Genomic DNA, 27,538 nt, shown 5'->3' on the forward strand with positions numbered 1-27,538 from the left:
TGCAAAAGCAGTTTTCCATCTTATAAGCACAAATAAAAATGAAGGTGCACATTTGTATTCAGTTTCTTTACTGCAATACTCCTAAATAAGGTCCAGCCCAGAAGTCAGTTTATTAGTATATAGAGTCTGCATGTAGTTATTTTATTTAAATAAAAAAGTGTCCAATGATCAAACCTGCGTTATTCCTCCTGTTTAACAGATGAACGGGACCAACAAAGCTTTGAAAGATGATGTTTTTACTTGCTTTGCTTAGTACAGGTAGTTTTAAGTTTGACTAATCAGATGTCTTTACATAAAATCTGAGTTTTTCTGTGCAATCAGTAAAGTTTAAAGACAGATGAAAGACAGTTTCCTCTGTTTAGGCATTGAAAAGGCCATAAAATGATTCTGGATGTTAAAATAAAACATTGGAGGTCACAGCGGCTTCCATTACTGTTTTTGTTGATTCTGCATTATTTTTACACTAAAACTAAACATGAAACTTAATGGTTGCCAAGGAACATTATAAACACCCTGCGAATAAAGCAGAAGCTGGAAATCAGCCGCTGAATTTTCATCCACATCTGAAAACTTTTACATTTTATGTCTATTGTGTGGATCTTTATTGTGGAATGTAAATGTAAACTCCCATTCAGTTTAAAGATTCTTTTGTTTTTGTTTTTCCACAGTTCAGTTTTCATATCATAGCAGGGAAACTGCTCGATTGAATTTTTTAAATTGTTTTTATTGTTTTTGTGTTGCAGCAAGTCTCATTTTCCTTCCTCCTTTCCTTCCTCACGCCTCCCGTTTTACTGGGCAGGCCAAGCCATTCCCACCGTCTCCATGGCGACAGATAATAGGCAAAGATTCACACCTCACAACAAGCAGTTTCCTGATTACATGCGAGACGAGCTATTTTATGATACAACAGGATGCGGATAGTGACTCAAAACGTAGCGGGTTATGAGGTGAAGTGTGGCAGCGCAGCCATGTGGAGAGTTAGAGGTACTGCAACACCTAAGTTAGGATTGTAGAAGCCCATTTCTGCCTGTTAAAGGGAACAGAAATTGTACAATTATAAGTTTTAAAATCATGTTTATGACGAATAACAAAATTATTGCCTTGAAAATTGACTATATTTCATGATTGATGGAGATGCTTTTTGGCGTTTAGGTCATAATTATGGTATTAGAGCTAAGATGGGATGCTGTAAAACTCAGGTCAAAATGTACCTCAAAATATGAATATTGCTAGAACTTTGATTTTCTAAATAATGAATCGCATCATGTAGAACAGCAAAACATTCGGCTGCTTTCATTCACCACACAGCTTTCTGATTGTTTGTATGCAACTTGTAAACGTGTCCTGTTGATTGTTGGTGTCAAAGAAATAGTTCTGGTCAAAATCGAAGGATAAATTATGTCTTTATGAGTCGTGGCAAAGTTCTTTTTAACAAGATGCGTCTCAAATAGGCAGCCACCATTTTGTTTAGAAACAGACTGACGTCGCAAAAACACAGAATATGCTTTTAAAGTAATATAAATAGACTCACCTGTAAGGCTTAAGATTCATTCCAATTGTGCACTTATACATCATTGTGAGTAAAAAAAACAAACTTATTTGGTTAAAAACCAAGAGTTAATATCAATTTTACTTGCTAAAAACCATGCAGATCAAGTCCAGTCCTGAGCCAACATTCTGCTCAAACACACCTGAATACAATAAATGCCTCATTACCATCCCTCTAAAAAGCTGCAGAACATGCTGATGGGAAAACCCGGTGTGTTGGAGCAGGGATGAATTTAAATGTTGCAGGATAGTAGTTTTAGATCAGTGATTGGACAACTGATGACAATAACCACACATCAGATATCTTTTCAGAAGAAAATCCAACAAATACCACAAGTCTCATCTCTCCCATTCATTTAAACAACTTTATTTATTAAGTTTTTACAAATAAAGTAACAAATTTCATTGTGTTGTAACGCAAATGTTCATTTTTAATTTGAAGCTTGAACACTCTATATAGTAAGTGCAAAACATACCGCCCCAGGTGTTATTTTTCCGTTTGCCGTCATTCGCTCAGCCCCTTCTGCACGACGCTGAGCACAGTGCAGAAGAAGGAGCAAACAAGCTTTGAAACAGCTCCTAAAACTACTGAGACTTAAAAATTATGAATAAAAAAAGGACCAAATTTGATAAAGATGTCGAAACAAAAGTATGTTTAAGTATGAGAAACTAATGTTACGATTGACAAAATGCTTTCTTGAGAGAAGGGGATAAAAGCAACGCAGCTAATGTTGTATTAAAGCGGCACTGCATTTTAGTTCTACTCTTTTATAGCTTCATGGCATAGGGTCACTTTAACTTCACTGCTCTGCACTGCAAGTACTTATTTAAATGGGGAACAAGTTAAATGTGGAAATCATTAGCAATACTTTTGCCTGGCAACCAGAGCAGCTCCAGCAATAAAATGCTGTTAAATCTGTTTTCTTCTGATGTTAATCCACCAATAAGGTTACCTGAAAAAATAATAATAATAAAAAAAAAATAACACAAATGTCTTTGTGCTGTGGTATTGTTGCGGGTCAGGAGGAAAGGTCATTCACAGATCTAAAGGAAACCGGCTCAGAGAGCATTCACAGTTTTAACATAAAAAAAAAAAGCATAAGAAAAATTGTTTTTGGGGATGGGAAAATGCCACAATACAAACCACCAAATTTGCACAAGATATATTTAAAATGTTTAGAAACAAAGGGCGCTAGAGTGATGTAACTGAAATTGAATACATTCCCCAGCAACAAAACCATCACTGTGCTTAACCTCCCAAATGTGCCATGCTTCGGTTCCTAGACATTTAGGAGTAAAATTTGCTGAATTCCCATTTGTGCCGCCTCAACCTTATGCATCTAAAGAAATGTTTACCTTTTCTCGATGAAAAACAGCAACAAACAAAAACTGTGAAGGGTGAAAAAACTAAGCATCAAGCACTCAAAAAACCTCCAAACTGACAGGATAGTAAGTTTGCGAAATAAAAACTTACTGTCCTTTAAATACTAAGAATAGAAATTGATTTTGTAAAGAAAAGTGAGACTTAGCTGCTGCCATGTTTTACACAACCACTGCGTCCCCAGTAACCAAACAGCACATTCTGGTGGAATTATGCATGTCTGAAAATATTTTGGGTGGATTATAAAATCGATTTATCTGGTATTTGTTTACAAATGCTGTTTACACAGCTACATTAATGTAGCTAAACCCTTCCATCTGAAAACACAGTGATGTGTTTAGAAGAGTGAGATTTTCAGCTACTTCCATTCACTTCTTCTGCATTTTACAGAACCCCTGTGCAGCTCACCATGTCAAACTATTCAGAGGAAAATTAAGGATGTCTTAAAATAAGATATATATTTTTTTTATGTCAAACAACCTCAAGTGAAACTTTCGGTTCAAGTTAAGAAAGCAGTATGTTGCACCCAGAGTACAGAGTGGTCCAAGCTTCAGATACAATCTTTAACAACTTCCCTCCTTAAAAATGAAAAGACTCACAGCAACAGAAACAACACTGACGACTGACTGCCTTTTCTAACCGTTAACTTCTGGATTGAACAGCGGCAGAGTGACGACAGATTTACCTTCCCATCTTTATCGTCCAACTTGAACAGCAGTCAAATGTTTGCATTTTTGCAGAAAGTAAACTCCTCATTTATCACCGTCGCACCTTCAACGCAGCCAACCGTCGCTGGCTCAGGGAAAATCCAAACGCATTCTGCCGCTTTCAACCGACAAGCAACAGGAAGGATGCAAGGCACTATAAGTTCCTCCGGTTTTAACCCAAGGCTCTAAGATTTAGGGGCAAAAACAGTGAAAACAAAAAGACAAAACAGTTTTTCTTTTCAAGTACATTAAAATGGACACCATTGGTTTATACATTCACATTCATCCAACAATACCAGGGTGGAAAGGGAGCAGGAGGGCATGTTTAAAGTGGCTGACATATAAGTACTGTATTAAGAAAAAAATAGCTAGCTTTATTTTATTATCTAAATATCAACTATCCTGCCATTCGAACGCAGGAACGAGGTCAGTTTCCACTTTCAGTTCAATAAGTAATCAGAGAAGATGATCAGCTATCAATAAGGCATTGGATTTTTTTTTATATATATATACAAGCTTGAATATGGATGCCAGGATGATTTTTTTGTTGTTGAAAGTAACGTCACGAGGCATGGGCCTGTTACCGGATTCAAGGTGTTAAATAACATACAGTTTCAAAATGGAGAATAATCGTTTGTGTTGTTGTTTCTACAATTTAAAGTCCTTCAAAGGAAATGCCTAAGAAACTGTTGCAGCCTGAAAAAATGCTAAACTTTCCCCTTGCATAATAAAAAGGAACAAAATCTCAATGTAAGCAGTTTCCGGTACAGTAAAATTTTAAAAAGTGTCAGAAATCGCTAAATTTTCTGCAATACTGTTACATTTTAGGTAATTAGAGAAAGTGCTATAGCAATCAGATTTATCTGGCTGTATACAAATTAGACAAACAGTTTAGCTCCGTCTCCATCCATTGCAGCAAATTGTCATTTTACTGAAAGAAATGTCACTCTTTCCTTGCAACGAGGAAGACTAATGTTTTTTTTCCAGTCATAAACATAATGCACAGTATTTGTGGTTACTGAGGTTCCTGTTGCAAAAATAATTTCTCTGGTGCTTCGAAGCAACAAACTCTAGGAACGGCTTGATTTTGGTAGCTGTGAAAGTGCTTTGAAAGTCGGACATTTTTGTTTGAAATTACCAGCCCGTGCCTGGTTTTGCATTTTTGTTTTCAAATTTTGATGGAAAGCCATTGAACTGAAAAGGAAACGACTCGAACCGCTCTCTGAATGCTTTTTGTGACGCGTCGCCCTAAAAACTAATGTTGTCCAACAACATTTTTTTTTTGCTAAGAATAAACAAGAATAATCACAGTGTCTCCACATCGTACAGCGATGTGCACGTAACAGGTCCATTGACAGAACACGGGTTTCTTTTTATTATTATTTGTTTCTTCTTAAATAGAATAACATTAATATAGTAATTTACATTTGCAATTATTTCAACACAAACGTTGAAACCAGCCTAGTCAGAAATGAGGCATACATCTGTGAGTCCAAGTCAGTTAAACTGCTGCCACGCCTCGTCTGTGTGGGTATATTTGCTTTTTTGTGCACGTCTTGTGCATTGTGTGTGTGTGTGTGTGTGTGTGTGTGTGTGTGTGTGTGTGTGGTGGCAGCGAGCAAAACAAACCCAACAAAACCAAAATAAACACCAAAATGGAATCATCATAAGCAGACATTCGGAGAAAAAAATAAAACTGTACAAGGACTCTGATATTATTCTGATAACAAGGCCACTTGTTTTTCTCATTTTGAGCTCTTTTGTTTTGTTCCCCCCTTCCCTTCCTAAAAGGTTGCTGCTGTTATTGCTTCACACGGCGACACAGAAAGGCGAGCGGCGGGGTGAGAGGATGAGGCGTGACGAGGAGGAGGCATCTGGAGTGTAGAGGCAGCTGTTTGGCCCAAACGGTGAGCAGATGAGGCCCGTTCTCCTCTTCTTCCCCAACTTGTTAAATAATTGATCGGAGGGAGGAAAACAAAAAACAAAACCAGTTGAGGTACAACACCTTGATATGCACTGGTTTTGAGATCTCTTCGTTTTTTTGTGCTTTTTAAGATTGCACACACTGAACTCATGCTTTCGTGTGCAAACACCTGTATTTGCCGTGGTGCTTTGCTGGATTCACTCTGTTTGGAGACTTTGCTTTAAAAAGAAAACGAGTACAAAGTTGAAAAAAATAATAATTTGCTTCTAAACAATCATCTTATAGGTGAATCTCAGTAATCTAACAAATTATTGAAAAGTTTGTTTACTTCAGTAGCTTAATTCAAACTGCGACACACAAGAGTTATAGGGATTCATCACACACAGTGATATATCTCAAGGTTTTTTTTCTTAATGTTGATAATTCTACACCGTAGGTGATAAAAACTCATAACTCTGTTTCTCAGAAAATCAGAATATGATATTCTCGACAGCAATCCAGCAGATTGTTGCTGAAGAATCTCGCTGGGAACAGAGTTCTGTATCAAACATATAAATGTCAGAAGTTTAGTGGAAGGAAAAACTGTGCTTACTTCTGATTGTGTAAGTCATGACAAGGTCAAAACACTAACTTTTTAAAAATAAAAGTTATTGCTTTTTTGCTCATTTTACTCTCATCATCTATAAGCCATAATCATAAAAAACAACAGGAATAAATCCTCCAGTTATATCACTCTGTGTGTAATGAATCTATTTGTTATTACTGAATTAAAATACTGAAAAAATGAACTTTCCAAAGATATTCCCATTTGCTGTGATGCACCCAACAAACACTGCACTTGGTCAGAAACCTCTTTAAACAAAACATGCATTTCTTCTCCTTTCTGTTTGATCCTTTGGCTGGTTGTCACGACCCCAAAGCAAGGAGGGCGCCTCACCTACACACTGCTAACATTTTGTTTTTCTGCTATGATTTTTTTTCTCCACTCCAGTGCATCTCATTTTTCTCTGGCTGCAAAACAAGCCGCCTTTCACTTGTCCAACTGGGCCGTCTGTCAGTAAAACCGGCCCGGGCGGCCAGACCCTACGTGGTCCTCATGTTCGGCCCCCCTGGGCTGCTCACTGACTTCTGCAGAGTGGCAGTGAGCAGGTAGGGGCCCTGTCCCGGTAGATGGCCCTGTGGAGGGGCGTAGGGCCCCAGAGGCTGGGAGGCGCTGACTAAGAGAGGCTGCGGTGGTGCTTGCTGCGGGTTCGTCATGCTGTGAGCCGGACCGCACCACTGGGTGGTGTAGGTGGCACTGGGGGCGTAGGGGATAAACTGGGGGGGCTGGAGTTGGGGCAGGGCAGAGGAGGCGGGAGGGTGGCAGAGGGAGCCTTTTCTGGCAGCCAGAGAGGTAGCGCTGGTGGGGTTTGCAGGGAGGTGGGCGGAGCCTCCGATGCTGCAGGGACACAGCTGGCTGGGAGCAGAGTACTTCCTGCCCAGACTGGCCGACTGGGTAACCTGCAGGCGGCGACGACAGCGTGGGTCAAGAAATCTCATCTGTGCATTGAAAATGCATTCATAGACCAAGAACATTTCTTCTCATTTTAACCAAAAACTTTAATAAATATGATCTTAACAACACAAAGCAGCAGTTGGTCTAAAATCACAATAAAACTTGCATTTAAAAAACCCCATTAAATTTAATGGCTAGAAGTGAGTTTTGCAGCAGGAACACTCATTAGTGTTAATCAGGTATCACTGAAACCAGGTCAAGCTTTTTATTTTTAAATCTGAAGCACTAGAAAATGCATGTTAAAATGTAAGTATGCAAATTTAAGATACGTTTTTTTCCCACAGATTTTATGCAGCAAAGCAAACATGCACCAGATAATCACAGGATCGAGTTTTCCACACGTCTTTAAACTTCAGGTTTCAGGATCCACAAGTATTAATTCAGTAAAGTACAACATCTAATCAAATTTATATAAGTTTATATCTTTATTTTAAGTGTTGGACTGAAGTGAGCCAAGAATTGATTTGGAAGCAGTAAATAAAAAGACATTAATTCATCTGGGTTGTGTTTGGGGTACGTTACCTCATAACTGTGTCCCTGTGCTGGGGCCTGCTGCAGCTGCTGCTGTTTGGCACTCCTTTTACCCTACAATGATTAAATGCAAACTTAAAAGAGTATCATTAACTGCTTTAATACTGTGCACAATATTCTTCACTATAGTGGCCTGGTTAGGTTTTTTCAAACTACCTAAATGAGTCTAGTATGTAAAAAAACCCTCATAGTGACAGAGATAAACATAAAGATCTAAGAACTCCATACAGAACTTTACAAAAAAATTTAATTCCTACACAATTACGCAAAAAAAAACAACAAAACACACAAAAAAAGGACAGTTTTCAAGTACCATCGATCGTCCCAACAACTCATTCTGCCCTGGGCGGAGAGCCACATTACTCATATCAAAAACATGGCCACTGCCGACCTGTGAGAGGTTCATGGCATCCCTGGCCCAGTTGTCCACCAGTTTATGGAGGTCATCGGTGAAGGTTCCTTTCCTCTGGTGGGGTGCTGGCATGTTGGGCGCCAGACATTGAGAACCCCCCTGGCTTTGACCCAGCCCCTCTGAACCGCTCACTGCGTTGGTGCTGTTTGTCCCTGCAGGGGGAGACAGAGACACAGAGAGACTGAGACATTGGACACAAAGATGGAAAGGAAGTCATCAAGATGAGTGTGAATGCAGGACCCGGTTGGATTTTAGAGCAGGACAGCACAACTCACTGTTTAGTTCTGATGGAAATAAGGATGACAAACAGGAACGAATGACACATGTTGCTTTAGACCAGCATTTAAAGTCAGAATCATTTCACTGAGGTAAAGAAAGAATTCAAACGCAGTGCAGTACAAATCTACCATATTCAATATGATATGGAGCCACGGCAGAGATTCAACTTCAACAGCTATACAAATATTTGTGGGTTTAGTTTTATTACTTAGATCTTGTTTTGAAAATCTACACAAAATTCAAACTTTTGCACCTAATTTGAATTTTGATAGTTGAATCAACTTTTCATTGAACGGTCTAGACATTCAAATTACACATTCAAAACTTACTATTATTCACAGTAATGATGCGCGTATGGAAACTGTATCTTCAAACTGTAATTCCTTTATTAGCCCTTAGGTGGCACCCACACTCCAGTGGAGCAGAAAATACACTTTTCCCAGACTTGTAGAGCCAATTTTACTCTTAAAAATATGTATGCACTGCTATTTGACTTCCTGCAATGTAGAACTTTTAATAGAAATGTCGCTTAATTTTACTCTTAATTATTATGATAAGGGATATACAGATTTGCCTTCTGTTCACAGACAAAACAAGCTTCAGAGACGGAGCCATGCTGACAGAATGAGCAAAAGGGAGATAATATTCTTACACGGCCTGTTTTAATAAAAGAATATATTCAGGGACCTGAGGCAACCGTACTGCCGGTCTGGTAAATAAAACTGTCAATTCACACTGAGCAAAATGGAGGAAAACAAGAATGGGGAGACGCTGAGTCATGTATGGCTGCAGTAGCAGGGGATTCTGGTCAATGCAGTCTAGATTACAAGCCATGGTAAGGAAGGGGAGGCGGAGGTTTTCAGGAGAGCCTGCAGATGCATGCGGTGTCAGTCTGAGTCTCTAGTGAAGGATCATTTCAGTTATTAAAATTCAAAGTCAAAACGGATCATCTAAAGTTATTGAAAAAGAATACAGATGATAACTGAACTGATCCCAAATCTGGCCAATGGTCAAATTTGATTCTACGCAGTGCGAGAGCAAGCAAGAAGGGGATGGATGGAGGGAGGAAAGACCAAAAAGAGAGATAGTTACTACAGAGCTGGTTGCAGGGGCAGACTTTTTTCACCATCTTCCCTGTAGGAGGTTGGGGGTGGCCGGAAGACAACGATCGGAGGATTGGGAGAGAGTCAGAGTTAAAAACCCCGCCCACATCACCCCACAATCAAACACAGTGCAGCTGAGTATGATTGTCAGAACTTGATATACAAGATACACACAGAATCGGGGCGGGTTGGGTCACCAATAACATCTTAAAGGACAGAAACGACCTCTGCGCGAAACAAGGACGTCAACTGCGTTTTGCACCGCAAGGAAACTGGAATAACTTCATCTTCTGAAGTCAAACATGGTTCATAGAAGGATAATGTAAAATAGGAGACATGCTTGGCACAGTACAAACAGTTTTATCACAGGAATTTAATGCTTTCCCACTAAAGTCTGTTCTCTGAAGCTTTAAGATGCTTTTGGGTGACAAATCATCAGGTTCTGATGTGGTTCTGAGTCCTCTCTACAGCTCACCAGGATTGGGTCAATGGCAACAGGGCCTTGCATAAGTATGTACACCCCTTAACATTATTTTCCCAGATATTATTTCATATTTCAATCACAAATTTTAATGTATTTTGCACAGATTTTACTGTGTGACAGACCAATATAAAGTAGTGTATAGTAGAGGAGAAGTCTACAGGGAAAGAAAAATTATACACAGCTTTCAATTTTTATGGTGTGGCATGCGTGTGTATGTCACACACAACCCCATTTACTGATACCCCTAAATAAAATAAGAGTGCAGTCGACTGGGGGAATAAGGATTTTTTTCTTCTTTTTTTTTTAGCAGAGGCTTGGAAGAAGTCACATTTGTTTGGACTTTGACTAGGCTGACCTAACACTTTAATCTACACTACTCCATTTAATCTCTGATCTGTCTCAAGTCTTTTGCAGCTTCAACTTTGGTCTGGATTTAGGGGGATCAGAGTAAACAGGGCAGAATACAACTGCACGTCACTCTTTCAGTTTAATCTGTAAAAATAAATAAATAAAGTAACACCGTGTAACATTCTCTTGCTACTTCACCACTATCCATGTATTGTATTGTCTGCGACATAAAAATCCAACTTCAATACATTAAAGTTTTTGGTTGCGCAATATAGAAATGTGGAATAGGTGCAATAAAGTACAATTGATTTGAGTTCCCCTGATATTATTACTAGTTAAGACAAAATATAAATTTCATGACATTTTTTAAAGCCAAATCCAATCACTAAGACCCAAGTCTGTCTCTCTGCTCCCCGGTGATGCAGTGATGGGGTTAAGGTGGGGGTTTAACGGGAGTGAGGATGATGAGTGAGGAAGGGGAAGGTTTTGAGCTGCAGAGGGATCAGAAGCATTCAGAAAAAATCCTTTCATAAAGCAAAAAACAAAAAAAACCCCCAAAAACTTGATAACGAGAATAATCAGACTGAAATGACAGATTTAAAAAATACAGTACAATTCCCATTAAAAACAAAATTAGATGACATAAACTCAAGTCACCAAGTCACAACCTCCTGTTTGTTTTCACAGAAATGAAAGTACGCCTTGTCCAAATGGATTACTGCGAAAGTCTGTGTGCTGCGACCTGCTTAAGGAGTTAATTACCAGACTAAATATAAAATATGCGTCACAATCAAGTTACTTTAACAGCACAGATTTCAATTACAGACCAGGACCTCCAAATGAAATGAATAATCCAATCACTGGTAATTGTAATTATAAAGAAGGAGCAGCGATGAGGTGTTGGACCAACGTGTCGGTGCTTCACGGTGTCCTAATATGATGTGGAAAATTAAAGCTGCACATGGCACAGAAATCAGATCATGGCTGCTCACGGCCTGATGACTTTACAACCCGAGCATGACTTTGTTTAGTCCCTCAGTCAACAGATGCAACAGCTGCTCTTCTGTTTATTTTCCAACAAAGGAGCTGCTCTGCTGTCGACCTCAGAAACACTCACCCGAACTGACTCACGCCACCTGTAAACACTTTTGTAACCAGATCAACCAGAACAACAAGGACTTTCACCGACTTTGTTGACTGTTTTCTAATGCTTTGCTTTTGAAGTTTTAAGTAGCAAAGCTGTAGCTGATTAATGTCAGGGTTGCTAAAGGATTCAAAGGTTCGTCTTTCATTCTCAAATCTCATCTCTCATCTCATAGTGCGAGTTCAAAATTAATTTGTGTTCCTTCCGATAAGCAGGATCCTTTTCTTTTCATTGGAACAATCACAGTATTTATAAAGGCATTCAAAAATGCACATTAATGCTGTTAAAATAGAAATTAAAAGCTTTGTGTTGGTTCTGTGTGGATAGAAATATTGTCTGCTGTAGTTTTGGTGTGCTGAAATATCGGGTGTTATGAAGGTATAGTTAGTATTTAATCACAAGGCAGCCTGATCAGCTGGTGCAGATGTTCACACTGAGTCATGGAGATATTAGAAGGAGGCACAAACAGCAGAGAGCAGCAGGAGGAGAGAGAAGTAAGAGATATTCTGCACTTCGACAGATTTTTGGGGGTTTCTAAATCACATGTTTGGAAGTCAACAGATGCTAAACCACATCACTGTTTGCATAAATAGGAGAATCTGAGATAATGACTCTGAAGATGTTCAGCTGCAGGACTAAACAAATCCATAAGTGTAGTTTCTGATTTGATCACCTAAACTTTAGCTACCATGCAGATTTATACCGACTGCTGCGCTTTGTGGGGATTCTGAAGTCTATTTTTATATAACTTAGATTTTCTGATTCCAAGTTTTGGCAAATCAGTTTTTTATTGGTTAGCAAACATCTCATTACGTTTATACTGTACCTAAATATACCACAATGTTAGTGATGGAAGGTTGGACAGAAAATGGAAGATGAATGGATGGATGGACAGAAGACAGAAGGATGGATGACAGAAGATGGTTGGTCAGATGGGTGGATGGACGAACAAAAGGAAAGAAAATAAATGGATGGTTAGACCGATATGGAATGATATAGGGGACTAAATTTTGAAATAAATCATTTTCTATTCTTACTCAGATCCGGAAAATCCCCAAAACATTGTCTTTACTTTAGCAGATGGATTTCTTGGCTATAGAACCTGAAACATTATAAATTCACACTTTGTATCTCAATTATGTAACTTGATGGATATAATCTCACAGCAGCAGATAATCACACTGGACTCAGAGAACGATGTTCACGATACTAAAGGTCGTAGCAAGGACAGGAGGAATCACAACAACATGAAGAGGACTGTATGGATTTATGGCAACTGCTACTTTCATCTCATTATTCAACAATATCACAAATCAGTTATTGATTCACGATCCTGGAGCACTTCTGCAATAAACCAACTTTCAGCTTTTCTCAGGGAAAACATCAAGACCTAATATGCTTCATTCTGGACAAAATTCAAATTCTCAGGCAAAAGCCATCATATTCTCCCTGAAATGTAGTAAATCTGCCTCATAATTTTAAAACAACAGACAGAAAAGCTTCCAGTTTTCCTCTAATTTCTGCCAGAGTAACTCCGACTAGACTTATCTAGCTTTTCTAGATAAGTCTAGACTAGACTTATCTAGCTTTTCTAGATAAGTCTAGTTCTTGCAGCTGAAAGATTTTTGAACATCTTGCAGCTGCAGTTGTTCAAAAACCACCAGGAAGAAATCATGACTGCGTCTCGACAGATACAGAAGAAAAGAAAACATTTAAAAATGAAAGGTAAGTAAGGATAAACAAGAGAAGAGCAAAGAAATAAAGCGTTACACACAAAGAGCCAAGCAGGGCGTACTCAGAAAGCGCGTCCTCCTGCCACCCGGCTTGAAGGCCACACGCTCCGAACCCCAGCTGAACTTTACACAGCCTGAAGAGAGGGATGATGGGAGATGCAGAGAAGGGACAGGGACAGAGTTGAAGGAAAAGCAAGAGGAGAGAGAAGGAGAAAATACAACAGAAGATAGATGAGAGAGTTGAAGAGTATAAAGAAAAGATGTTAGAGTGAGTGAGCCATCACACCGTTTACACTCAAGAGAAAGACAAAGCAAGACAGACAGACGAGCTTCTTGTTTTCTGCAACACTCCTGTCTGTCTGCATGCAAAGAGCTGCCGGTGTAAATGTCGCACAGAGGTCTGCCGCAGCCTGCAGCCCCCAGTGACCTGCTTACCTGGGGTCGGAGCACACAAGCTGGGCACAGACAGCGCCGCCTCGCTGGTGTAGGCCGAACAGAGGTTGCCGCTGGACGCGGACTGCTTGAGGGGCTGGAGCACGGTGTCGGCCAGCACTCCGGGGGCCAGCAGAGGCAGCTGGCCGGGGTACACGGCCGGGACGCTCTGGGCGGATAAAGTGCTGCCTGGAGGTCGCAGAAAGCATCGACACGACGCACATGCAGAAAAGCAGACGTGGAGAGACATCGAAGAGGACAGACGGAGAGAAACGTCACCCAAAAAAACACAACACCACCACAGAGAGAAACAGACAGGAAAAGCAGTCAGAAATGTTCCGGCTCCGAGCCTGATACAGTGAAATGCCCGCATGCACGAGTGACAAAACACACAACATACATGTGCACACGAATGCATGAACATAGAAAAGGCGTGAAAACAGAGTAGAGGTTTAACAATGTTTCCAGTGACACCGTGGCTCAGGCTTAAACATGTGAACCTCGTTGGGATGTTTTTGTGCAACAAAACCTTTAGAAACATCTTTACAGCATCTTATAAAAGTAATCATTGAGCATTTTCACATTTTGTCACATTACAACCGCAAACTTGTTCTGTTCGATTTTTTTGTATCATAGATCAAATAAAAAAAGTTTCATAAAATTTAAATTTAGGGAAAACAGCAAACATGCTAAATAAGATAAAATCTTTTGGTCTACATAGAAATCCTTCTAGATGGTGAAAATGAACACTGAACGTAACGGTGAACGCATTCACATGGTGTTGGCAGCATTATGCTGTGGGAATGCATGTCTTCATCAGGAACAGGGAAGCTGGATGAGTGTAAATACTGAGCGGTGGCTTACAAGAGGTTTATTAAAGAGACAAGAGGTTTCTCTTTAGACAAAGAGTGTGTTGCAAGACTTGAAAATTGTTGTTAACAGATGTTTTTCTTTTTGTCCATCTTCCTGAAAACAAGCTTTGCGTCTGGATGTATTCAAAGCGAGTAGAAATACACACCAAAGGTTGGTGCTACAAGGTAATGACTCAAGGATTCCCTTGGATGTAAACTTTTTCAGATTTTATTTGCGAAACAAATCAAAATTTGCTTTAACTTTACAATTACGTCCTTTGCTGCGTCAAATAAAATCCCAGGCATAACTGAAATTTGTGTTTGCATTGTGATTAAATGAGAAAAAGTTCAAGGGGTGGGAATACTTTTTGCATGGTGAGTGGTATTGACCAAACATGAATAAATAAACTCTGCTGCACTAAGGTGAGCCTACCTGGCTGTAAAGGGCTCTTGCTGCCATGGGTGGAGCTGCTTCTGGACGATTTTGAAGATTTACTTTTGGTGGGTCGCCGCCTTCTGCCAGTAAAGGCGATGAGGGGTGGGATCACGGCAGCTGGAGGAACCTGCACCAAATCCCAGGTAGGAGAGGTTACTATCTAGTATTTATGTGGCTGATTTTAGAATGGCATGGTGTTTATATGATAGATCACCTTTCCCAGCCTTGTAAACAAACACTCGATTTCCTCCTTCTGGCGAGAGTGGAGGGCCTGAATTTCACGTATGTGCCTGAAGGAAGAAAAGGGAAACCATTTATACAAGAATGTAGAAAGTGTTATTGAAGGAAAGAGTTTTGGGAAATGCAGGAAAACCCAAGGTTTTATTTACTTTTCTCTGAGGCCTCTGACTTCCTGCTTAAAGTCTTCATCCTCAAATTCAGAGTCGTTGTCGCTGCTCATGTAGGAGTTGTTGAAGGAGTTGTTGTTTAGGCTTGGTAGAGAGGCTTTATGAGGCGAGTCTGGAGACAGAACCTGTCCGGGATTGCTGGGTCCGTTAGCAGCAACCCGAGCAGCAGGTGGAGGGCTCTGCTTGGGCTCCTGGTTCTGCTCCTGGGCACGACTGACCGAGAACCGCCCGACCCGGGTCTCAGAGTTGGTCGTAACCTGAATTCAAAGTACGCATTTGACAAAAATGTGTGAACTGATGGCGTAACGGAAAGGGCAGAATGAAGGGAAACGATGCGCACCTGGAAGCGGCCGATGGTGGTGGTGGGTTTGGGGGAGAGGCACGGGGAACCGAGAGGGGAGATGAGGTGGGATCCCGCCGGAGTCTTCTGGGGGAGTCCGTCCACAACGTCTCCGCTTTTTACTCCTTTCCCTCTCAGACGGGACGGGGAGTCTTTGTGCAACGTGTTCTCCGGACTGGAGAGGCTGGAGGACGAGGAGGAGGATGAAGTGGAGGAGGTGGTGGAGGAAGACTCGGTGCAGGACGGGCGCTGGACAGCAGGCTCTTCAGCAGCCAAGGACACCTGAGCGTTAAAACGAGAGGGAAGATGGAAAAGAACTGGAATCCAATTCTGTCTAATTTACGAGTGTTTCATTCCCAATGGTTTTTAAATCCAAAACAGAGGACATCATTTTAGTTTTATGTGTACAATTTTACATTATTTGTAAGGGGAAAGTGAGTGCAAATATTATAAAAATATTTCAACACATCTTTACCAAAGTTGTGCAGTTATGGGCAAAAAAACAAATTTACCTGAAATCTTCCTAATTTAATTCCACCTGTAGGAGGAGGAGCAGGGGAAGCGGCTTTTTCTTCTTCCAGTGAGAATGGAACTGTAGCAAAGGTGAAACATTTTGTAAAATAAATCAGAGAAATAAATTGTTCACTATGTTTAGTAAATAAGTTGTACATACTTGGCTGTCCTATTGAAGGAACACTGCTGTGAGAGACCTGTAGTAAGTATTAGAAGAGAAGAAACGGGTTGAGTGGCTCCATCAGCACCAGCCTAAGATCCTACAATGAGGCTGTAATCGGAGTGTGTGAACCGGTGTGTGTGTGTGTGTGAGCTCACAGGGACAGTTTCTGGACTCAATGCTCTCCTCAGCTGGGCGTCCAGGTCTTCCAGAGGCTGCTGTGACTGAAGGAGTCAGTAGACAAAATATTAGACTCTTGTGCTCTAGAAGAGCAGCAGCATTAAAGAATCAGTGGCTGCAGTTTGTGTTTGTACATTAAGGTCCTGTCAACATTAACATGGATGTAATGGAAAAACTGTCACCTTCTATCCACATTGCAAATTTTAAACAACTGGTTTAGTTTATCCACCGTTTCCTACCGTCACCATTTTGATGGCTAAAACTGAATATTCACAGCGCCTGCTGGTATGGATATTTTTACAACTTTCTTTCCCTTCCGTTTTTAAACTTCTAAATATATATTTTAAAAAAACAAAACCAACTATCTATAGTAGGATAGTTGCAAATACCATTGCCTTTGTAACATGAGCATATTTTAGCCAAAACCATAAATGTTTTTCAAAACAGAAAAGATGTTTTAATTAAAGTTCATTTAAAAGTATACCTAAAAATGTTTGTTAGATTTGAGGTTCCTTCTTTATTAATTTGTATCTATATTTAACTTATTTTAGCATTTTATTTAAATTAGAAAAATATTTAGTTTGGTTTTAAATAATTGATGTTAATTAGTTTCCAGTTGTATTTATTTGTATTTCTCAGAATCTTTTTTTTTTAGATGTATTAGAATAAGAAAAATAAAGTTTATTTATTGAAGCTTTAATTTGACATAAATTAAATTAAATATTCTTGAAAAGTTCAAATGAAGAGTAGAAGTATCACTGCATCAATATTGCAGTCCATTTGCCATAAAGATGTATGATTTGAGCAGCATTACAATTAATAAAAGAAAAACTTAATAGAATTGAATGAAAATGAAGATCTTATTACCTGAACTTTTCATACAAGAACCAAGTTTCCTTGTTAGCACAAAAACACAAATAAGCACTGAGTGGAAAAATGAAAAGCCCTCACATTCCCCTTAGCAATTTAATCACAATTTTAAAAAGTAGATAATTAAAATCAGATCCCTGGTGAACCTGGACCACAGCACGATTACCTTAATCAAATAGGACAGGTCTCACCCAGAGGGAGTTGCATAAGAGAAATGGAGTGAGTTTTATAACCAGGCAGGTCACATTTTCATAAAAGGAGCTTCAAATCATGTCTCGCTATTTAGTGCGCGGTTCTGGTTGAAAGTATGTCTATTTTTAGACGGCCACAGCCACAACAACAAAGCCTGGGAATAAAGAAAGTCTCTGGCCTGAAGTGACTCGTCCTCACCGTGTTCTGCTGGAACCTCAGCAATTATCTTAGGCTTTTGGACCTTTTTATGCCAAGATGGGATATTATTCAATCATTCACTCCACTATCAGTGACATTTAGATTGCAATTATCCTGTCTTAACATCATGAATGACTCATCACAGGCGATCAAATTATTTAAGCTTAGAAAAAAGATTGACAGTTGTTTTTTTTTTAGAGTTAAGTTTGGAGATGTTACACTCACACATAAAAATGACATTTAATTAGTTGAGATACAGTTGAAACAAAAACAGAGCTGCTGCATTGCAGCAGATACAATAGTGTTAAAATGAGCACACAAAAAACAAACAACAAAAAAAACACCTGTATTAGACAAGGTCCAGGGAAGGGTGTCAGGAGTTCTGCAGAAGGAGAAGTGGCCTGATCCCAGAGAAAGAGTAGAAAGTGGCAGAAAGTAAAACAAACAGATATCTGGAGAAAAGATTATAAAAGTCGTGTTCATGCCTAAGAATGTTAAAACTGGGTTCCTGCACATTTCTTTCAAATGATCCTTCTCAGCCTTAAACCCCCCAAAAAACTCTTAAACTTAATTTGCATCGAAATGATTCATGTAAACTGGTTCGTTCTATATGGCCTTTTGTTTAGCTGAATGTGATAAACAATATTTTGGATCTGTCAGCATATTTTTTTGACTGGCTTTCTGTATGATTTTCTAATCGGGCTGAAAAACATTTAAATATTAGAAATGCTTGCCAACAACAACATCCACGACATCTTGCTGTGGAATATCAAGTCTGTTTCCCAGATGGTGAGCTGTTAGCATGTATGACAAAGTCTTCAGTCAGAGGCTTCTTCAGATTCGCTGCAGAACTGACTGCTACCAGAGATCCTTACAACTTGCAGCATCACTTTCCAAACCACTTTCTAAAAATGCTATGAGTTACGGCAACATTTAAGTTCCTTTTAGGATAAATAAAATATTTCTAATTTGATTTTAATTATCCCTATAGTTTTAATTTAAGATCAGGATTATATATTTTTGGAATTAAATGTTGTTCTGTTTGCCCTAAAACATCTCTGCTTGTTTAGAAATATCCTGTGCTCTCCCTCAAAACAATATTTCTATGCAGATTTAATGCCTCTGGGTAAAAATGATCTACTACCGTTTGCATCCCTCTCTGTCCAATCAAACGCCTGTTCTGCTTTCTTGCAAAATGGAGTGGTCAACCCGCATAGTAACAGTTTCAGATTATTTTGCTTATTTTTAGAAAGTTAGATTTTTTTTTTATATAAACTTTTTTCCTGAATTTTGAAATTCTGTAATAAGATTGTGCAGGAACCTTGTTAAAAGGAACTTACATGCCGGGTGAGTTGTAAGAGCAGTAAGAAACAGTTAGAACTGAAAATACATTTTATACAATACAATTTTAGCAGTAAATAACCATGCCCATGCTTCCTACCCATACATCCAATACCCATACACAAGCAATTAGACTCTGGAGTTATTAGACGTGATTTTCTGTGGAACTCACCGGAACCCTGGATAGGGGGGTTTTGGATGGAGTAGTCTGGCCCATGGAAGAGGCAGGGATGACTAAGGAGATTTGAATCAGAAATTCAGCTAAAGAATGAATTTTTTTAAAGAGTTGTATTACTGCAGAAACATAATCCTCTACATACTGGACGATGCTGGGGTAGCTACAGGTGTCCCTGGGCCTTGCATGGGTGCCGCTGACCCCAGAGGGCCCAATGCCAGGCTGGAGGGGGGCAGCGGTGGGTTGACCGACTGGGTGGAGCCAGGAGCTGTTACAGATGTGGTGGAGGTAGGGCCAGCGCTGATGGGGGACGAGGTACCAGCCGCCGCGGCGCCGGAGGCGGGGTCAGCAGGTAAGATGTCTCCCTGTGTGGATGGCACCCCTCCGCCGAGGTCCATGAAGAGCGAGCGCAGCTTCATGTCCAGAGCTTGGATGTCGTCCGGTTTGCCTACGGACTCAGAGGAAGCCTCAGTCCTGACAACATAGAGGGGTTACATAGGAAGATAATCAGTAATTAATTTAAAATACACCTAATGGCAGGATTTTTGGTCTAGTTTCTAGAGCATCTAATAAACTTGAATCAAGACAAAAGTAACTTTTCAGTGTGATGGAAAAATTACATTAAGGTCACATCTGCTAGTCATGTTATATGAAGTGCTTATGAACTCTCACCAAAAGAACTATTTGGGTTACATGTAGAAGGTTGGAAGCTGTTTTCTACAGCTGCATCAGAACCAGACTGTCTCTCCCCTTGTTGTTAATTTTTTATCCTTGGTATAAAACTCATGTGTTGTCTCTGCCTGACAGCTTTTCATCCAGACCTGCTTCATTACTGATTGTCCTACAAGCTCTCTGTATTGTGCACAATATATGAATAAACCTGATTGAGTGATTTTACCTGAACAGTGCTTGGAAATAGTATTTTTTCCACGACATCAGCAAAAAATAGAAGATGTTTTAAGTCAATAATTCCTGAATATCAATGAAAAAGTATTTGTTATAAGTGAAATAATCTACCAGTGGAACAAGACATTCAGTTCACTTATAAGTTTCATCAATATTAAAGAATTGACTTAAAACAAGCCCCTATATTGTGTGAAAAGTTACTTGTAAGTTAGCTTCGTCTTATTTCAGGTGTACTAAAATATTTGCATTAGAAATTAGACCAAAATTACTTGGTAAAATTTTGTGATTTTGCAGTGCGTTGACTCATTTATGCTGGTCTGGCAAAGAGCGGATAAAAGTGGCTGATTATTATTGTCTCTAGTGTGCTAGGAGTCATTCCTGAACACTTCTGAATAAATAATTAAATGGTAGAAACCCTGCTTTGTAAAGCACAAAAATATTGAACTTTATAGAAGAACATGACAATAAAAGCTGCAGGTTTAAGCTGAAACTGGATCTGTATGAAACGCACCTCTATTACAAAAACATGGCATTTTTCACATCCACTGTTTTACACACACGTCTCACCTCGTGTCACATTCTCCACAGTGTGTGTGTGTCTGCCCCGGCAGGGCTGCAGTCTGTGGCTGTGAGTGGACCAGAGTGGGCTGGACCGGAGGAATGGTTGTGGTCACCGGCTGGAGACCCACAGAGGTGGACAAGCCAGCTGCGGGAACTGGAGGGGCGGAGGAGGGTGGAGAGATCTGTGGACCTGGGATGGCGGTAGTGGGGATAGCGGAGGCTGAGGTGGGGGAGACTGACGGATTATCCGATGAGAGTTTGAGAGTAGAAGAAGGAGGCGAGGATACAAACGGGACAGTCTGGCCTAGAAGAGAGGAAGTGAGCACCGTCGGCGGGATGCTGGCCGTTGGTACGGAGGTAGGCAGCGAGGCGGCGGAAACCGTTTGGGGCTGGATATAAGCCGGGGGCTGAGTTTGCGTCTGACTTTGTGCTTGTGGTCGAGACGCAGCCTGCATCACGGGCTGAGCTTGGAGGATAATCTGATTTACCGCGGTGGGAGGAGGAGACGAAGAAAAGGGAGGACTGAAGGAGACGGGGGCTGCAGAGGTGGAGGAGAGGGAAAGAGGAGGCGCTTCAGTGAGCTGCTCTTTGACTTGATTTAGACTTGAATCCACGGAGGGAGTGACTACGCTGCTGTGTGGGGAGGCCGCCACTGCTGCGGGCTGCAGGGGAGGATGTGTGGAGTGGACGGAGGCCGGGGCGGTGTTAGGACCTGCGTCGTACTGGTTTTTACTCTGCCTGAGCTCAGAGAAGGCTTGCTGTAACGTGACCGCTCCGGCAGACTGGGAAAATACCAACATTTGGCCAGGAGTATCAGACTGAGCTAAAAGGACACCAAAAAGAGAAGAAACCCAATTTCAGTAAAAAATATATATATCTATATCAAGAAGATAAGTCGGGTCTACTTACCAGCTTCAGATGGAGTTGGCGGGGCAGGTGTAGGTGAGGGGGGCAGGGTTTGGTCCTTCAGTCTACCTTCTGGTACAGGACTAACGATGAATCTCCGTCCTGCTGAGTGGACCACCTGTGACGTCGCACTGGGAGGGATGTCTAAAATACATAAAAACAAATGTTTTCCATCTATGACAGAACAAAAAAACTAAAACTGTAAATGTTAGATTTTGGTGGATTTTCTCTTCAAAGCAACAGTTTTATTTATTAAGGTGTTCCTACCCGGCATGGGGCCGCTTCTCGCAGGAATCTGCTCTTCCTTGTCACCAATCATCTGGAAATCAATGACTGAATGTGTTAATAACCTAGAATGTTTAAATTATTATCGCTTCAGAAAACTGGCTGGTTTTTGAGAGTACGAAGCGACAAAGTCAGAAAATATTTCAGCAAAAACTTCCAACACTGCAAAAGATTATCGTTCCACAATGAACACAAGACCAAAAACGTTTCCTTTGAAAATTAAGACCCAGACTTATTTCCTTACCTGACCACCTGTGTCTCCCTTCTGATCAGCATTCTCGATGACCTCTCTGACCTGCTCAATGAACGACTCCCGCTCACTCTCCAGGATAAACTCACTCTCAACCTGGAACAACCAAACAATCAGACACATTTAGATTTTTTCATGGTTTAAAGTCCTTTCTCCCCACCTCTACTCAAGAACCTTATGAAGAATATCAGAAGCTGAGCAAAATCTCTGAATATGGAGAAAAGCATTCGGGTGATCAGCACCGTACCATGATCTGGGCGATCTCCTCAGGGTTGTCTCCATCCAGATCAAACCTAAATGTCACCATCTTCCTGTTGTGAGTCTCCAGCTGACACTCTGCCACTCTGTCTCCTCGGTTGGAGATCTGCAGCCATTTACACCAAACAAAACAAAGAAAGAAACAGAAAAATTATCTCTATTTTGACCAACAATTCACGACATGCATTTGAATTCACAATTCTACGACATGTTGTGTCGTACAAAGCAAGATGTTAAAACGACAGAACGATTAGGAAAAGAGTTGTTACGCTGAGGACGTGGAGTTTCGCCTTGGATGTCTTCTCATGGCGCGACCGGCTCCGCACAGAACGCCTCTGATGCCGTTTGGTGGAGCGACCCTCATGACGGCCGGCGCCTCCTTCGTTTCCGTCGCTCAGGCCTGAGGTCTCCGAGTGGCCGCTGAGAGAAAGGCAGGAGTTAAAAATAAACACTGTGAGAAAAGGTTTTTATTCTACGTTATCTGGTATCTACTTGCACACATTACCTTTCTATAGATGAGAGAACTTGGGGTGGCTGTAATTGGCCCTCTGAAGCTTGCGACGCCGACTGTAACACACATGACCCAACATGTTTATGTTGTCGTGAACAAACATAAGGCGTCACCACACACATACCAGGAAAACTGTGGGGATGAAAAAATGCATTAAAGCTGAGAAAAACACTAAGGGAGACTAGAAAACAACATGAGAATTACCTCAACAGCAAATGTTAAAAGATGCTGACCCAGAATCCATCAAACTACAGTCTCTTTTAATAAAACTTAAAAACGTATGAGCCTGGAAAAGTTGTTAAATCGCCCTTAATTTAAGACTTTGTCCTGTAAATACAAATCCCTTAGCTGTTATTTGTTTTGCATTTCAACACTCTGCACAGCACTCTTGACTCTAATTGCCAGATTTTAATTTTATTCCTGGCACCAACAAAACAAAGAAATGCTCAACATCAACACATTTTATATAAACCAGCTTTATACTCTCAAGAGTAAAATACTTAATCTTGGAGTTGTCAAAATATTTTTTTCATTCTTTACTTTTGCATGCAAAACAATCTTTTCCTTGTTTAAGCGACATTTCAGACTTGCATACTCTACTTGTGGCTAGGATAAAATAATTAAATATACATCCAGGTAATGAATTAGGGATTTTGTTGTGAATGCTTCTTTTTCCACAGCTAACAGAAAAATACAAAATCAGTTTAATGGTTTTTTTTTAAACAGAATTGGGTGCACATAAATCAATTTGTTGTGGATTGCTTAATTGGCTTTTTTATGCTAACCGTAGCATCAATCTTCACTTTCCAAATAGGACACTCATCTCCATCACACATATGAACTGGCTAACCTCGAGCTCCTGGTATGGCTTTCCCAAAGATCCGAACTCTACACTATTTAAGATAAATTAATGAAAGAATATACATTTCATTAATGCCAGAGAGGTGCAGATTATACGTAATAATTGGGTTGATTCCAGGAAACCAACCAATTTGAATGAACTGGTGGTTCAAAATACACCCAGAATTATTCCAGCAGCTTGTTTAGAACAACAACCAAACAAATGGAGGAGGTGCTGCTTGCTATGGGGCATTTAATTAACTGTTAAGGGGGGAGGAGGAGTCGCTCAGCCAAAATGTTTAATTTTATGATTTGAATCAATTAAAATCCACAATAAATTCAAACATGTGGACCCAATTCTAATCATGCAAATCATTGCACTTGATTGTATCATCAATAGACTTTGGAAGAACAAAGTTTATATAATTAAAGACCTAAATCAAATTAAACTTAATGCTCATGATGAGCAGATGTAGGTGTCTGGCCAGAAATACCAGCAACTAATTTACAAGTTTGTGCTTTAAACTGGAGAAAATGAGGATATAAATCAAAAAATTGACTTTAGGACTTTTGGATGATGCAGCATTTATTTTTACCCGAACCCGTAACAGCGCCATAACCTCCAGTTGGTGGTTTTGAACAGAACCAGTACCTTAGGAGGGGCTTCCATGGGAGAGTCAGGAGGGACGGTGACTACGCTGATGACTGGCACCACAGTGGCCAAAGGCTGAGGCACAGGTGTGGGCACAGGAGGAAGAGGAGAGAGAACGAGTGTAGGCACCACCCCAACAGGGATTGGCAGAGGAGAGGGGAGGGAGGGCACGACTGGTGTCGGAAGAGCCGACGGAGAAGGGAGGGTCACCATGGGAACAGTAGAAGTTGGTGGAGGTAAACTGGGCTGAGAGGGCGGTACCGAGATAAGGGGAAAACAGAAACAAGAAGCAGGAGGGGGAAAAAAAATCAAGAAAAAGATAGAAGCAACGTCAAAGGAACGAGGAGGAAGTAGATAAACCCAAACGATGATTAGAAGTGAAAATGTGGCGAGAATCGACATTTGAGGCTTTTGTGATTTTCGTACCATATGACCTTTGTTATTTCAAATGTGAAAATTAAGAGCAAACATGTCTGACTGTAGATGGCAAAGTGTAGGCAAAAAACCTGGAACGCACAGGTTTTTTAGATACTTGGGAGAGTCGAGACTGAACAGCAAATTCTGTACAAGACACACACATATAGCATAGCTGTAAGTCATGCATGTATCTGTGGCTCTTCATTCAGAAACTAAAACAAAATCATGATAGTGATGGCTAATAACCCATACAGCACGGGCCAAAAAAAACATACATATGTAGAAAAACATTCTGTTTAAAGACTGATGAAGAAAAAATAAAAGTGCAAATAAACCAAGAAAAAACCAAATCTATCTTGATTTTGTGTAAGGCTGTAGTTGAGAATTACATTTTTAAATAAGTGATCCAGCTTTCATTTAAAGTTCTCATTTGCTTGGTGATTAAACGTTAACCTTTTGATATTTAGCAGTCTTTGATTCTGGATCTTCATTTCCATAAAATATCCTGCTATGTATGATTCATGCTTTTAATCACAGGAGTTAGTAGGAGAGCCGAAGGAAAAACGGCAACAAAAGATGACAGAGTTATTTCAGTCAATTATGGAGGCTGAATTTGCCTGTAATCTGTGGGACATCAAACAGATTCACCAACAAATGGCACTGATGTGTGGTTAGCTTGAAGGGTGCAACACAAACACACACACCCACACACACACACAGATGGTCATTGGTCTACGATATGTATTATGACTGTACCTGAACCAGAGCTTGCTGGTATAACAGATAAAGATGCTCTATACTGGGAGAGAGGCTTAGGTCACAAAACTACACGCACCACAGAAAGACGACACAATCCCAGAGGTGAAAGACAAGCAGCATGCAATAGGATCAAAAGACAAGAAAATGAATCAAACTAAGACAGAGTTTAAAGTGAATCAAAGCAGAACATGCTATAAACAGCACAACCTCATCACAGTAATCATTTCAAAGCTGCCATCTTGTACAGTTCGTTTGCTTATTCATGTGAACATAACTTATAGCGTACAAGGTCTTCCAGTATTATCAACAACCCTGGTAGAGATCAGTAGAAGGAAATTCAAAATGCTTTTATGGAGATCTGATCACTCTTTGCTGCTCTCCTCGTCACAGTACATGTTGGGAAGGAGTGCTGGGATTTGGTGCTCTTACTGGAGATGTTGGTAAATTTAAGTGAGTAGCTGTTCTTGTAAGAGATATACAGAGAAACATAGTTTTAGCTTTGCTCCGAAAGGTGTCCGAGACGACATAAATGTTTTCAGTATAAGTGAGGTGTTTACAAGTGAAGTCAGAGGAAACACAGAGATGCAAGAGGCTAATTTAAAAAAAAAAACCTGCATCTCATGTGATATATTGAGAAATGTTTGCAGTTTATTCAGGCGGCAACCAAGTGAAAGAAAGACGTTCATCAGTTAACAGTGACTGATTTTATTTTTTTACTTTTTATCAGTATCAAAATAAATACAATTACATTTTGTTATAAACATTTCAAGCTCATCCCTAAGCAGCAGATAGTGGTCTTACACAAGTGCTCATTATAGTTATTCTAATAATTACGAATTTGCTTATTAAAACGAAGAAACGCAAAGTTGTTGTTGATTAATTTAAAGTTAAAAGTTTCAACAAACTCCATAAATGCTTCAGTTATCGTTGTTATATAGAAAATGACAGTGACTTTATTATAAAAAAAATATATTTTAATGTGGAAAGTATTCTGAATAAATGATGTTGGTCAGTGTCTGAGTATTTCACGGCAATAAAAAGCAATTTCTAAACATCTTTACCAGGAGTGATGATAGTAATGGGTTACATACAGTAGATATAAACTAATTTAGTACATAGACCCCTTCCTACGTCTCTAAAGTGATTATGAACATGTGTGTTTGCAAAAATAGCAATATATTGACTTACATAAACATCAGCAAGTCAAGGCTTTAGGACAAGGATTCTACAGGCAGCTTTTAGACGTGTCCTTGGTCCATAACACACCTGAATCAAACGGCTGAACGCCTTCCTGAACATGCTGTCAAGTTCAACATAGTCCTGCTCCTGACCTACTTATTTGATACAGGTGTGCTGAGGCAGAGACACATCTGAAAGATGTGGAAGCTTAGAGCTCATCTATTGTATTGAGTTGCATTGCACATTGGTTAAAAATAATTTAATTAGAAAGTACTGGCAAAATACACGCTGAGAATCAATGCATGTTTAAGGCACATTGCAACCAGCTAACTGAAATAATTACCTGTGCAGACGTCTGCTGCAGCGTTGTGTGTGTTGGACTCTGAAGGGAAACAGAACTCTGACCAGATAACACAGCCTGGAAAAACACGTAATTAAATATAGATACAGTTTAGTGCAGCAACAAAATGTAAGACGTCAAAACAAAAGGTTGGAAGAAAAAATCTAAGCTTTAAATCTGAACCTATTTTAAGAAGAATGAAAAATTTCTCGTGAATAACAAAATGAATTCGCAAATGTAAAAGCAAGTGGATTGCAATATCATGCATATTTGTTTAAATAGACTGCTATATATATACTGTATATATGTATATATATCAGTGCAAGACAAAACCTCTCAATTACTCTTACAAAGAACCAAAAAATGCTTTTTTTTCTGTATGTGGTTCATAATAATAGCTGTTGAATTTAAATTCTCTTCATTTTCCTAC

General features: G+C 39.9%; 1 protein-coding gene across 15 annotated transcripts in view; it reads right to left on the reverse strand.

Annotated features, from left to right (window-relative positions):
* Window positions 1-1,894: 1,894 nt before the first annotated feature.
* Window positions 1,895-27,538, reverse strand: part of wnk1b (WNK lysine deficient protein kinase 1b) — a 92,662-nt gene continuing 67,018 nt past the window's right edge. For 5 of the 15 annotated variants that reach the window (XM_032589386.1, XM_032589385.1, XM_032589376.1 and 2 more), the window contains 25 exons: window positions 27,112-27,186; window positions 24,414-24,659; window positions 22,916-22,977; window positions 22,680-22,830; window positions 22,400-22,516; window positions 22,147-22,248; window positions 21,885-21,936; window positions 21,621-21,761; window positions 20,718-21,534; window positions 19,390-19,718; window positions 19,242-19,303; window positions 18,073-18,129; window positions 16,447-16,512; window positions 16,289-16,325; window positions 16,128-16,207; window positions 15,616-15,897; window positions 15,258-15,532; window positions 15,083-15,158; window positions 14,866-14,995; window positions 13,585-13,770; window positions 13,191-13,283; window positions 9,430-9,471; window positions 8,038-8,210; window positions 7,638-7,700; window positions 1,895-7,060 (listed from right to left, as the gene is read on the reverse strand). In XM_032589386.1, coding sequence (XP_032445277.1) covers window positions 6,644-7,060; window positions 7,638-7,700; window positions 8,038-8,210; window positions 9,430-9,471; window positions 13,191-13,283; window positions 13,585-13,770; window positions 14,866-14,995; window positions 15,083-15,158; window positions 15,258-15,532; window positions 15,616-15,897; window positions 16,128-16,207; window positions 16,289-16,325; window positions 16,447-16,512; window positions 18,073-18,129; window positions 19,242-19,303; window positions 19,390-19,718; window positions 20,718-21,534; window positions 21,621-21,761; window positions 21,885-21,936; window positions 22,147-22,248; window positions 22,400-22,516; window positions 22,680-22,830; window positions 22,916-22,977; window positions 24,414-24,659; window positions 27,112-27,186 — 4,131 coding nt within the window. In that variant the 3' untranslated portion in view covers window positions 1,895-6,643. The other 10 variants (XR_004342658.1, XM_032589377.1, XM_032589378.1 and 7 more) reach the window with 10 other exon arrangements.

Source organism: Xiphophorus hellerii, chromosome 17 (assembly GCF_003331165.1).
Source record: "Xiphophorus hellerii strain 12219 chromosome 17, Xiphophorus_hellerii-4.1, whole genome shotgun sequence".
NCBI lineage: Eukaryota > Metazoa > Chordata > Actinopteri > Cyprinodontiformes > Poeciliidae > Xiphophorus > Xiphophorus hellerii.